General features: G+C 43.9%; 1 protein-coding gene across 1 annotated transcript; it reads left to right on the top strand.

Moving 5' to 3' along the window:
* Positions 1 to 253: 253 nt before the first annotated feature.
* On the top strand, positions 254 to 3,955 carry LOC128787041 (inositol 1,4,5-trisphosphate receptor-interacting protein-like 1). The gene is made up of 2 exons (XM_053940902.1): positions 254 to 635; positions 1,036 to 3,955. Exon 2 carries the CDS (start codon positions 1,039 to 1,041, stop codon positions 2,029 to 2,031), a length of 993 nt encoding a protein of 330 aa, XP_053796877.1. The 5' UTR covers positions 254 to 635; positions 1,036 to 1,038; the 3' UTR covers positions 2,032 to 3,955.
* Positions 3,956 to 12,756: the final 8,801 nt, after the last annotated feature.

Raw genomic sequence — 12,756 nt, 5'->3', positions numbered from 1 at the left:
AGCCAGGGGATGAGCAGGGGGTGGCTTGGGCTGCCCACTTTGTCAGGAGAGCCCCAGGAGCTCCTGCCCAGTGGTGTTGTACTTGGGGTGATGTCAAGAGCTCGCTGAGAGGGGGTGGGGATGGGCTCTGGGACTTGTCAGCTGGGTGATGGGGCTCTGGTGGCTGTGACATCACAGAGGATGGATCACAGTGGGATCTGTCCCTAGGGACAGCACCAGGCAGCCCCACTGCAGCTGGACTCGGGTGATTCGTGTGTGCACGTGCACGGGGAAGGCTGGGGTGGATGGGGGACTGGACAGAGGCCCAGGGGGGTTCCTAACCCTGAGTGAGGGCTGAGCCCTTCAGAGCAGGGCAAGGTCCTGCCCTTGGGGCTGGGGACAGGGGGAGTTGGGGCTCTCTGTGCTGGCTTTTGGGCCTGTCCCTGCTTTGCCAAGAGACCCCCTGGGACCTGCTGCAGTGGGTTTGGACTTGGTGCAGTGGTGCCCAGAACCCACTGAGCAGGGGTAGGGTTGAAGTCTGGGGTTTGTCAGCTCTGGTGGCTGTGACATTACAGAGAACAGGTGACAGTGGGAGCCATCCCCAGGGACAATACCAGGAAACCACCCTGCAACCCCCACTTGGACTTGGGCAATTGGTGAGTGCACACGCACAGGGAAGGCTGGGATGGATGGGGAATGGGACAGATGCCCAGGGGAGTTTCTAACTCTGAGTGAGACCTGGGCCCCTCAGGGCAGGGCAGGGTGCCACTCTCTGGGCTGGGGACAGAAGGGCTCTGGGCTCCCAGTGGTGCCAGAGAGGCTTTGGGAATGTGCCAGGTGCCCCTGGCTCCATGGAATACTCCAGCATGGCAGGGATGGGGCCTCAGGAGACTGCTCAGGTGTGTTTTGCCCATTCATGGGGCACAGCCCAGCCAGGGATGACCATCAGGGTGGCCTGGGCAGGATGGGCCCTGTGCTGTCTCCAGCCAGGGTCTGTGGTCCCTTCAAGCCTGTTCACCCAGACTTGCTGGATAAACCTTTGTCCCATCTCTCCAGGCCATGGCTGCAGCAACCACGTTCTTTGTGGCTGTGCTGACCATCCTGCTCAAGCAGACACAAGACCTACGGACCAATATGATCACAATCCAGCAGATGCAGCAGCGTAAGAAGTTTCTGCAGCAGGAGATGATGCAGCTGCTGCAGGAGATTGGGTGGATCAGGTCTCCACAAGAAGCCCCACTCCTCTCTGGGTTGCAGCTCTGTCTCTTCTGGGCTGCTGCAGTAGCCATGCTCGTGGAGGTCTGCTGGCTGGCCTGGCAAATGAAGTTTAGAACTTGTACCTGCTATGAGCAGGACACCTCTGGCAGCGAGGAGGAAGATGATGAAGAGGAGAAAACCCGCAAGGGACAACGCCACAGTGTGAGGTTGTTTTCTGTCCCCAACGTAATGTCAATGCAGGGGCTGTCTGACATGTGCAGGGACGTGAAGAAAATGGTGCATGACATCCTCCGTGTCTGCCGAGTGCTTTCCAAGGACACTTTCATGCCGGAGATGCACCCGGCGACCGGGAAGAACGGCATCCATGAATCCTGGAGTATCTTTGAGGACCGAATCTTGTACCAGCTGCTTGTGTTCCTGCAGCCACCCTCCAGGCACTCTTTCAAGCTGGAGCTCTACAGTGGGATACATCTGCCAGAGAGGTGCTCCAACATCCGTGTGGTGCTGGAGTGCACCTGCTTGAGGAAAATGGAGAATGTTCCGTGTTTTGTCCACCCCTCCAAGACCAATGAGACAGGCCAGCACTCACCCCTGCTGCAGAACCTCTGCACAGGCTCCTACTTAGACGTGGAGGAAATCGCCTGCTGGGTGCAGAACTCGGTGCAGACAGCCTGGGAGCATCTGCCCCAGTGGCAGGACTGGCAGCTCACGGTGCTGCCCAGCTCCCACTCCTGCCGGCTGCTGCTGAGCGGCCCCTCCGACATGCAGCTCTGTGCTGTGCTGGTGTTTGCCGTGGAGCAGGGCAGCCCAGGCACCTTCCTGATCCTTCAGTGAGAGTGGGCAGCGTCCCCAGGCGCTGCTTTGGGCTGGGGCTGGGTGGGGAATTGGGAGTAGGCACAGACAGACAGCTGACCCCAACTGCCGAAAGGGATCTGCCGGACAATAGAACATTGAGCTCAGAATATTAAAAGGGGAGGGAGAAGAAAAAGGAATGGGACATGTTTGGAGTTAAGGCATTTATCTTCCCAAGTCACCATAACTGGTGATGGAGCCCATCTTTCCTGGAGATGGGTGAATGCCTGCCAGCCCATGGGAAGACAAATGCCATAATTCTGAACATGTCCTCAGAATCACAGAGTCAATCAAGTTGGAAAAGACCTCTGAGGTCCTTGAGTCCATCCTCTGTTCCAACACCACCATGGCACTAAGTGTCATGTCCAGTCTTTCCTGGGAGAGTGTTAAGTACCTCAGCCTTTTCCTCACTTTTGGTGACTGCATTCCCTCCTGGGTCCAGTAAGGAATGGAGCTTTTCCTTGGCCCTCCTATTGCCATTAATGTGTTCATAAAACAACTTATTATCCTTGACAAAGGTGGCCAAATAAGTTCTGAGCTTTTGTCGCTCTAATTTTCTTTCTACTTGACCTAAAAACATCCATAAACACTTCCTGAGGTACCTGCCTCTTTTTCCAGAGGTGGTTCCCCTGGTGGGCTCATCAGCTATGCCAGGAAGTGAAGTTCTCATCCACACACTCCAGGGCCCTCCCAGGCTGCCCGTGCTGTGTTGGGTTTCCAGCAGACACCCTGCAGGTCCCTCCTTCTTCCTTCTTTTTCCCTCTTTATGAACCGATCCTGATGGAATATGTTATGGAATATCCCTTTGGGGTGCCCTAACCCTAACCTTGGGGTCAGCTGTGCTGTCTGTGTCTACTCCCAACTACCCAAGAACCCTCTTGTGGTTCCAGCCCCAGCCAGAAATTAAGCACCACACAGCCCCTGCTCAACACCCTTCTCTTCCCCTCCACCCTGGTGGAGTGGGGAGGAGAATCAAAAGTAAAACTTACAGGTTTAGAGAAGTTTAAAATTTAATCATTTAGAGAAGCTTAGTAATTGAAAACAAAGTCAAATACTGTAATAGTGGTAAATTATAATAATAATAGTATTGATAATACAACTGAAGAGGAAAAAAAAAAAAAAAAACAAACAAAAATGTGATGCACAATACAAGTGCTCACTACCTACTGACAAACAATGCCAGAGCTGCCTTTCTGAACCCAGATCAGGCCCTGTTCCAGGTAACTCCCCCAGTTTATATACTGGGCATGCCATTCTCTGGTGTGGAATATCCTTTTGGCCAGTTTGGGTCACCTGTCCTGGCTGTGCTTCCCTGCCATTTTGTTTATCTACATTCTCCTTAGTAGAGAATAAGACCAAAGAAAACCCCCAAAAAACCCAATGTCTAATAAAAAAAAAACGCAAATCAATAAAAAACTGCAAAAACTCAAAAACAAAACTAAACAAAACAAAAAACCAAAAAAAACCAAAAAAGTTCCCAACTTAGGATAAACCAAAACATCAGTATTTTACCAACATTATTCTTATTATAAATCCAAAACACAGCACTGTGCCAGCTACAGAGGAAAAATTAACTCCACCGAAGCCAAAACCAGTGCTCTGAGCAACAGATTTTGAATTATTTTCTGTGGTACAAAGGAAACAAAATTCAAATGCCAAAGTCTGCTAGCTAGTTCCAATAATAGTATAAAAGATCATTTTTCGAAATGGAAAATGGGTGTAAACCCAGGCTTTCAGGATTATGTGCTGTGTCATTATTAAGAAAAATCTCATTGCATTAAGAAGCAGCCATTGCTTTTAAAAAGACAGAGAAACTGTTTTGTTAGAACAAAACAAACCCAAGAAACCCTTATCAAAAAGCAGCATGAACTGCATGTGAAAATAAAGTTTTTCGTTCAAAGTGAGATTTCTCTGGCTCCTGTTTCCACCAGCAGCCATCTCACTGAGCTCTGACAGGTGTTTGCACGGTTGCCAAGCCCCTGGGTTAATTCAGTGCATGAGGAACAGTGGGATTAAATTATTTCTGTAAGTGAAATTCTGAAAAATTAATTGGAAAGGTAAATCATAGAACTGTTAAGGAACCTTTCCTGCCATTCCATCCAGGGGCCACCCTAGCAGTTACACCACACCACGTACACCAGCAGCTCCAGGGCCTGCCTTTGGTCCCTGTGCACGCCCCACACTCATGTGGTCAAATCAGGTTTCCTTATCAGCTCAACCCCGGGTTTCCCACAGCAGAGTCACAGAAGTTTAGATCCTACACATTTAATCTTGGTGCAATAACAAAACAACAACTTGAGCTGGGTGTCTCCAGGGAGTGAACCAAGGAAGCCCTAGGCTTTTATCCCCTCACAGACTTAGTGTGGGGAAAGTCTGGAGCCCTTGGGTCCCTTTTCTGGGCCACAGGTCCTTGTGCCCTTTGTTATGCCAAGGACCAGCAGTTCATGAGCTTTTGCCTGGGTCTCCTGCCACCCAGAGCTCAACCTGCAGCTGGAACTGCAGCTGCACCCTGAGTACCTGCACAGAATGTGCTCTGCAACAGAATCACAGACTGGTTTGGGTTGGAAGGGCCTTTAAAGGTCATCTTGTTCCTGCCATGGGCACGGACAGCTTTCTACTAGACCAGGTTACTCAGGGTCCCATCCAGTCTGGCCTTGAACACTTTCACATATGGAGCATCCATGGCTTCTCTGGGCAACCTGTGCCAGGGCCTCCCCATCCTCTCAGTAAATAACTTTTTCCTAATATCCAATCTAAACCTACTCTCTTTCAATTTGCAGCCATTCTCCTTTGTCCTGTCACTACAGGCTCTAGTAAATACTCTTTCCCCATCTTTCCTGTAAGTGCCCACACTCCTGGACCAACCAGACACCTTCTACCTGTTGTGACTCTCTATTTCCACTTGCCCTGTTCATCTCTTCATCATCCCTAACTATCCTCAGCCCCCCACCCACCCTCTTCCTAGCCACATAATTTTATCTTTAAACCATTTGTTCTGCCTCTAGCACCTGTCAGACCTTTTACTGAATTAATGTAACTCACTGAAAAGGCAGAAAAATAGCCAGTATTTCACTGAGCTTGTTTTCCTCCCTTTCACTGAGGTGTATTACCTCAGAAAAGTCTCTTCAGAACATACAGGGTGAGCAGTGGGAGAGCAGATGAGAGGGGACAGCAAAGATGAGAGTGTGCAGGAAAATATTGCCTTCTGGAAAAGAAAGGACAGCTTATTAATTTGTCTCACCATGTCTTGGGAAGCCGCGTCCTTAGACTCAATTTGTTCTTGACAATACAAGGAAAGCAGCAGAAGTGCAGAGCCAGGAACAGCAGAGGGGAGAACAGACTCACTCTCTATGCTGGCCTATGTTTTGCAAAGCACCACTCTCAGAGGTAGAAAAATGGATGGGCAGAGTGAAACATCTTTCATTTGTCATATCAAAGTTTGCTGTACAGTCTTTCTTGTTGCCCAAATTTCACAAGTCTCTGAACATGCTGCCACTCTTTTTTGTGGTTGGCTTCTTGACTGAACTTCTCTTTGGCCCAGATTCCCCAGGAACTTCTTGCTTATAGCCAAGCAAGACTAATGACAACATTTTCCTGCTTCATTCCGCCTACAGATGTAGGTTTCAGTCTCTATATTTGATTTTAGCCCTGCCCTAGACAGTGAGCCCATTTACACCCCCCAGGCTTAAATCTCCCCAGCAATCAGATGTTCAGCAGCTCTGTATGGGTCCCCAGTGGATTTTAAGGTGGCATCTTGGCAGTTGGCATATTGCCTCAATCCAGATACCCCAGCTGTATATTAGACTCAAATTTCTCTAGGATCCAGCCACCAGAGGAACAGGGACCCACAATTAGTGAGCAGAGTTAATCTTTGTGTGACCTATGTGTAAATTAGAAGCTGTGTCCTAGAATCACAGAATCCTGGGGACATCAAACCTCCCCTAACAACGTAGGCAATTGTTTCACAGAGTCACAGAATCACACAGTCATAAAATCTTAGAATCATAGAATATTTTGGGCTGGAAGGGAGCTTAAAGATCATCTAGCTCCAGCCTCTCTCCCATTGGTAGGAACACCTTCCCCTAAACCAGGTGGCTCATATTTCTTGTATTTTTTCCTTCCACAGAAGATATTGTCTACCTTTTCCTGCTCAGTTTTTCTGGCACCTTTTTTGTCATTTTTTTTTTTTAATGGCACTTTACTATTACTCTGTTCCCCCCTGAAGTGCTTCACAATAGGTTCTTAGAGCTCTTCACTGGAAGAGATATCAGACTGCAGCTTTTTGTTCTTTAAAACTGACTAAAAACCTACAACTCAGTCCAAGGCAGGTAAATATTCTACAGGAGAGTAAGTTTCCCAGTATTTTGACTCACACAGAGATGATATGACATGCTGTATTTTGAAGCAAGCCTTTTTTCCCCTCCTGCTGTGATATAAGAAGCAGTTTTGTGAATCTCGTTGCTTACACTGGGCAGAGACAAAAGTGAAGCAGCAAGTTCCCTGGCTGCTGCTTCAGTCCTCTGGTAAAGTGAGTTTTCAACTAAAAATGTCTGTGGTATATTGAACTAGAAGGACTCTGTGAAGAAACCTTGAAATTACTATTCTCACCTCTTCTACTAGGTGTTTACTGCTCAGGAGAGAGTTTCTCATGTGAGATCATCACCATGGTAGTTATAACGACCTGGTCAGCAGAGACTGGGAGGTCAATACTTTAAAAGACCCCATTCTTTTTCTGTAGTATCTGCTGTGTAACTGTTTTCAAGTTTGTCTCTCAAAGAATGTGTACTGGCAGCCCAGAAAGGCAAACGTGTCCTGATTTACAGCAGGTCAAGGGAGGGGATTTTGCCTCTCTGCTCTGCTCAGGTGAGACCCCACCTACAGAGCTAGGTCCACATCTTGGCCTCCAATATAAGAAGGGTGTGGAGCTGTTGGAGCAAGTCCAGAGGAGGCCACAGAGGTGCTGAGATGCTCTGGAGTCAGGCTGAGAGAGCTGGGAGTGTTCAGCCTGGAGAGGAGAAAGCTCCAGGAGACCTTCCAGCACCTTCCAGTGCCTAAAGGGGTTATAAGAGAGCTGGAGAGGGACTTTGGGCAAGGCCATGGAGTGACAGGACAGGAGGGAATGGCTTTACACTGACAGAGGGCAGGACTAGATTAGAGATTAAGAATAAATTCTTCACTGTGAGGGTGGTGAGACACTTTGGACAAGTTGTCCAAAGCTGTGGCTGCCCCATTCCTGGCAGTGTCCAAGGCCACGCGGGATGGGGTTCTGAGCAACCTGGGGTAGTGGAAGGTGTCCCTGCCCTGGCAGGAGGTTAGAACGAGATGGGATATAAAGTCCCTTCAACACAAACCAGTCTGTGATTCTGTGAGGTTCTGATTCTATGTGTTTATGATTCTGTGTGTTTAGGATTCCATTATTTTATGATTCTGTGATTCTCTGATATAGTTTCCCATATTGTTTAGGTAAGTTTGATCTTCCCAGAAATCCCTTCCAGATATGCAAATCTCCCATGCCAGTAAAAAAAATGGTTATAATATATTTTTTTGTAAAAATGAAGCTGTGAGAAAGCTGTGCACTTCTGCCTCTGCATAACAAGAACAAGAAGGAGCCTGATAGTTTCTGTCTCACTTTGCACCAAAGTTTCTTTAAGTGTCCTCGTTAAGTTTGATTTTGGCTTAGTCAGCTGTAGGCCCACAAAAACACACACACACAAAAAAAAAAAAAAAAAGGGAGCAGAAGGGGTGAAGGAAAGCAAATCCTTATGCCAAACTAGTCTTCTCAAAATTTGCACAAGCATTAATCAGCACATTGCTGCAAAACAGAACAAATAAGAGCATCAAGTTCTTTTGAAAGACCAGTTTAAAGGGTTTTGAACTGACTCAGACAAACACATCCCTCAGGGACATCTTTGATTTCCACATTGTTCTCCTCATCATTCAGTGTGTTCCCAGAATGAGAACTTTCACTGTTTGTCTTCTTTTTCTTACTGGGCATGGTACTTAGGCAGAAAATCTGTCAGAAAGGAATAGCTGCATATAAATGTTATTCTAAGTATGGTTTCTGATACTATAGCTCAGCATGTTTGGAATATTGATCACAGCACTTGAATTTGCAATTGAAATGATAATTTCTTTTTTCCACTGATTCTTTGACTAATGTTATGCAAAATACAGCCTAGGATTGACATAAGGGCAATAAAAACTGCGCAGAAAAATCCGTACCGAGCTAATTGTTAAACATATGGTCACATGCCATGGAAGGGGGCAGGCAATATGAACAAGGAGTGAACAGGGACATTGAGTATCTTCATAAAGATGGAGTTTTCATCACTGCTGCTACTTGAATTTTCATTATTTTCTTCTCTCCTTAATTTCCCCAGAAACTTTCCTTTTTTCCCAAGTTAGAGAGGCATTTACATTCTCTCACAGTGGTGCAGGGAACTGCTGCCTCCAACACAGAGAAAACTAGGGTAAGAGGAATTAGAAGTGCAACCCTTGAGATTTGGGAATATGTTTTATGGTATGCCAAAAATACAGATGTTAAATTCAAGGAGATCACATGCAATAACAGCAGGGTCAGTGGTGTGATATGATCATTATGAAATCTTTGCCCTTAGAGCTGGTGAAAAGTTGGATTTATCCATGGTGTCTTCAGTCTAGGAAGTTTAACTGGAAGGTTTTCTTAGTTTCTTCTTTCTTTATTTTCTTTCTCTACAAATTTAGTCATTTTAGTCTCTTGCCCAGAGAAGCTGTAGCTGCCCCTGGATCCCTGGAAGTGTTCCTAGACAGGTTGCAGGGGTTTGGAGCAACCTGGTCTAGTGAAGGGTGTCCCTGCTATGGCAGGGGAGTGGAACAAGATGGCCCCTTCTAACCCCAACTGTTCCATGATTTCTATGATTCTGTGATCTTGGGTGCACATCAAAAACTCACCTATTTCTATTTAGCGTAAATCAAACTCACAGTCAGTGCAGCCTATTTTTCACTTCTACATTTCCCTGAATGTTCTTAGTCCTTGTTTGCCCTAATGTAAAAAAGCACCACTTTCTGACTCGAGTGCTTATTCAGAGAAGTGCATTGGTGATCGATGTGCTCCAGTCTTCTGCAGTCAATATCTGAGCTGTGGGTCACTCTATCAGAACCTTTTCATCATCCTTCATGAAATGAATTTTTCTCAGATTGCCTTCCCCATCCTACTCCTCAGTTTCTTTATTGCATCATTAACCAAATCTTATTCATTTACTGCATTGATGCCCCACACCAGTGTTTTAGTTCCTCTCACAACTGCTTATCTCTGTCTCTTTAAGAAATTATCTTTATCTTTATCTCTTATTTTGTCTCTTTAATAAATTATTTCAGAGCATATATTAATTATTTCTTTCCATAGCAGGTAAAAAAGGATATTTTAAATACTATTCACTGAAAAGATAGATAGGATTTTTCATTGTTTGTTTTCCTCCATTTCCTTAAAAAAAAAAAGAAAACAAACCTTTACAATTGACAAATATGTACAATGATTTCCTTATATAGCAGAAAAGAAAAAAAACTTCAAAATCACTTTTGAAAGCCTGTCATGTTTTGCTAGTGATTAATATAGTACTATAAATACCTGAAAATTAATTGATATTGCTAATTTTTAAGACAATAAGGTATCTAACATTTTCCATTTTTTTTTAGGAACAGGAGGCCTCATTATATTATTTAGGTTATTACAGCAAACACTGCAAATGCATTTAGTCATTATTGATGTTCCACTCATACCTGTCAAAGGACTAGAATTTCATTACTCCCCTCATTTTTCCTAAATACCTTAATCTTTTCTTTAGCTCCATTATTTCCCCAGGTGACCTTACTCTGGGAAACATCAAGGAACACAAGAACAATAGAAAATTGATCACCTACAATTTTTTGTTGATCCTCTGTTTTGTCAACACCATCTCTTCCCACTGAGAGAAATAATCATCAGCCCAAGTGTAGTAGGAAGCTGGATGAAGCTGGAAATATGAATGAGTGATAGAAGGAAGCACCAATAAAGTAAATAACTGCCTAAACTTGAATAATTCCCTGTTGACTAAGTTTTTATCTTGGATAAAAATCTACTGATGGAAACCAGCTCCTAGCTGCCAGGTCTGTCAGGATGATAACATGGGATACAGTGCAATAATTTAATGATTTAAATTTAGCTTGCTGAAGCCAAAACCATCTGGTACAAAGGACACTTTGGCAGATTGAGTACAGTGAGAATACTGTTCTTCTTGCTGTTATGGTCTGATAACAAAGGAAAAATACACAACCAAAGCCATTAAAAAATCATTTGCAGTCAATCTCCCAACCAAGTTTGAATAATAAGAGGCAGAGCACTAATTATAATTGTATGGAGTTTCCCAGCAGAGACATTGTAAACCAATTGCCACTTGTCTGCTCTCAAGTATTTTCTGTAAATGCATTCATTTGTGGCATCTTTTCATTTATGTGACAATATTATTACTTTTTGTTTTCCCTGGCAATTGTTTTATTGCCATCTGGGAATCATTAGTGAAACACTTTAGAGAAAGTAAGGACATCTTTGAATATGCCCCTGATTTTAGGTCTGGGTTGAAATGGACTCTTAATAAAATAAAATGGTGCATTTTGGGAAGATAGACAATCTTAAGATGCTCATTTCATAGGTAGGACTGGAACAGAAAATGAGACAAGACTGCACACACAATACAAAGGTATTAAAGCTGGAAGCAATATTCCATTTTCATCCTCAACAGGGATATTTTAAAAGGTAAATTTGTTTATTTCAGAATTATCTCTTTATATAACTGAGGATTTTTCATGGTTGTTTTTGTGGACAGCTGGGGCAGGCTGCTTTACCAGAACCACTCCAAAGCCACTTTTCAGTCTGTCTGATTTCCCAAAAAATGGTCCCCAAAATGGGCAGAATGCTTTTCATTCCTTCTACAGCAAGATGTGGTTTTGCACTTATATTAAAACTAATTTTCTCTGAACAGGAACCCCTTATGAAGTGACTGCAGGCTACGTCACTTTGTCATCCACAAAATTCATATTTATTATCAAATTGCTGATGAAAAAGCTTGAACTCTGCCAGACTAATAACCATTCTTCATAAAAATACCAGAAGAACACTCCAAAAATGTCACTTCTTATTTAGTTAATCATTTGGCAAACATGAGCTCCATCAAGATTTTCAAGTGCTAAGGAGGACATGGGAGTACAGAGTCTGAATCACAGAGCTGTTATGGTTGGGAAAGACCTCTAGGATCATCAGGGTGAACCCTTAACCCAGCACCACTGTGTTCAACGTCCCCAAGTGCCACATGCACATGTTTTTTGAACACTCCCAGGGATGGTGACTCCACCACTTCCTTAAGTAGGCTGTTCCCATTCTTGGCAACACTTTCAGTAAAGAATTTTTTTATAATACCCAATCTAAATTCTCTCTGATGTAGCTTGAGGCCATTTTCTCAAATACTTGTCCTGACGCCTTCAGACTCTACACTGTCTCAGCTCCTCACTTTGTTGCATTGTTGTTTGTTGCATTCTTGCTCAACAACACTTTAGAGGTGTGATAAGTCTGGAAGCTGGAAAGCTGCTACCACCCAACAACCCCAGAGATAACACAGATGTGAGCAGCAGAGAATGTGAAGGGAATGAGACAGAAAAAGGAAAAAGGAGCAGGATATGGTTAAAGGGAGAAACAAGGGGTTAAAAAAAAACAGGAATAGAAAAAGCAAAAGATAATTTGTCATGATCACACCTGGCAATAGGCATGACAGTCCTTCCTGAGGATGATCTTATTCTTCATCTTGCACTAAGTCTCTCTCATCTCCTCACTCTCCAAGAAAGAGATTGCACAAGATTGTTGGGATGATCTGGGGGTTCAGAGTTCATTTATCTGTTACCTCCAGCCTACAGGTATGTCCTGCACCCTGGTAGCTCTGGTTCGTGCCAGCCACTTGGCCGAGATCATTAACCCCACTGAAAGCAACTCAGAAGCCTCAAGTTATTTGTTCACACCATGTTCTGCAGATTGGGCTTTGAAGTGGAGGATGGATCTGATGAACAAACCATTGTCAGCTCTTTAACCTGCCCTTTCAAATACCTTACTGTCTCCACAGGAGATTTTAAATCAAAATAATAAACATAAAAATGGAAAACAAGAAAAAACAGTAAGCCAAATCCCTCCTGCTGCAAACTCTTCTACATAACAATTTAATCTTATTTTTTGAATATATCCCAAGAAAGAATGAAAGAACAGAACCTCAAGGTAATGTTAGCCTGGTTAGAATTATGAAGATAATAATAGCAAAAATGAAGTAAAATAAACTGTACAATAATGAAACTGAAAGGTCATCCATCCTCCATATCCCACAGAACTTGGTGTATCCAATTAGCAGCCAGAACTGCTCAATATCTGTGTATGGATGGGTGAGAGATGAAAGCAAAAACCAAAATGCTATACTGCTTTGCCATTTTTTTTAGAAAAATAGTTGACTTGAATATTGTCAGAAAAAAATAACAAGCTGCATAAGGGCATCACAGAGACCATATGGTTTGCAGATAAGATTTTCTTTTAGGATTACAATCAAACATGTGTTACTTTATGGCACAGTTATACAGGGAAATAAATGAATGTATATTCTGCATTTCTGTACAGATTTCTACAATAAGAATTAACTTTGCTGCACTCTTTACCTTTTT

The sequence above is a fragment of the Vidua chalybeata genome, chromosome 4 (genome assembly GCF_026979565.1).
Source record: "Vidua chalybeata isolate OUT-0048 chromosome 4, bVidCha1 merged haplotype, whole genome shotgun sequence".
Classification (NCBI taxonomy): domain Eukaryota; kingdom Metazoa; phylum Chordata; class Aves; order Passeriformes; family Viduidae; genus Vidua; species Vidua chalybeata.
Note: the sequence above shows the minus strand (reverse complement) of the source record. Positions and strands in the feature narration are given on the sequence as shown.

What these genes read in the sequence shown, in the direction of transcription:
- LOC128787041 (XM_053940902.1), top strand. Translation starts at nt 1,039, where the DNA reads ATGGCTGCAGCAACCACGTTCTTTGTGGCTGTGCTGACCATCCTGCTC.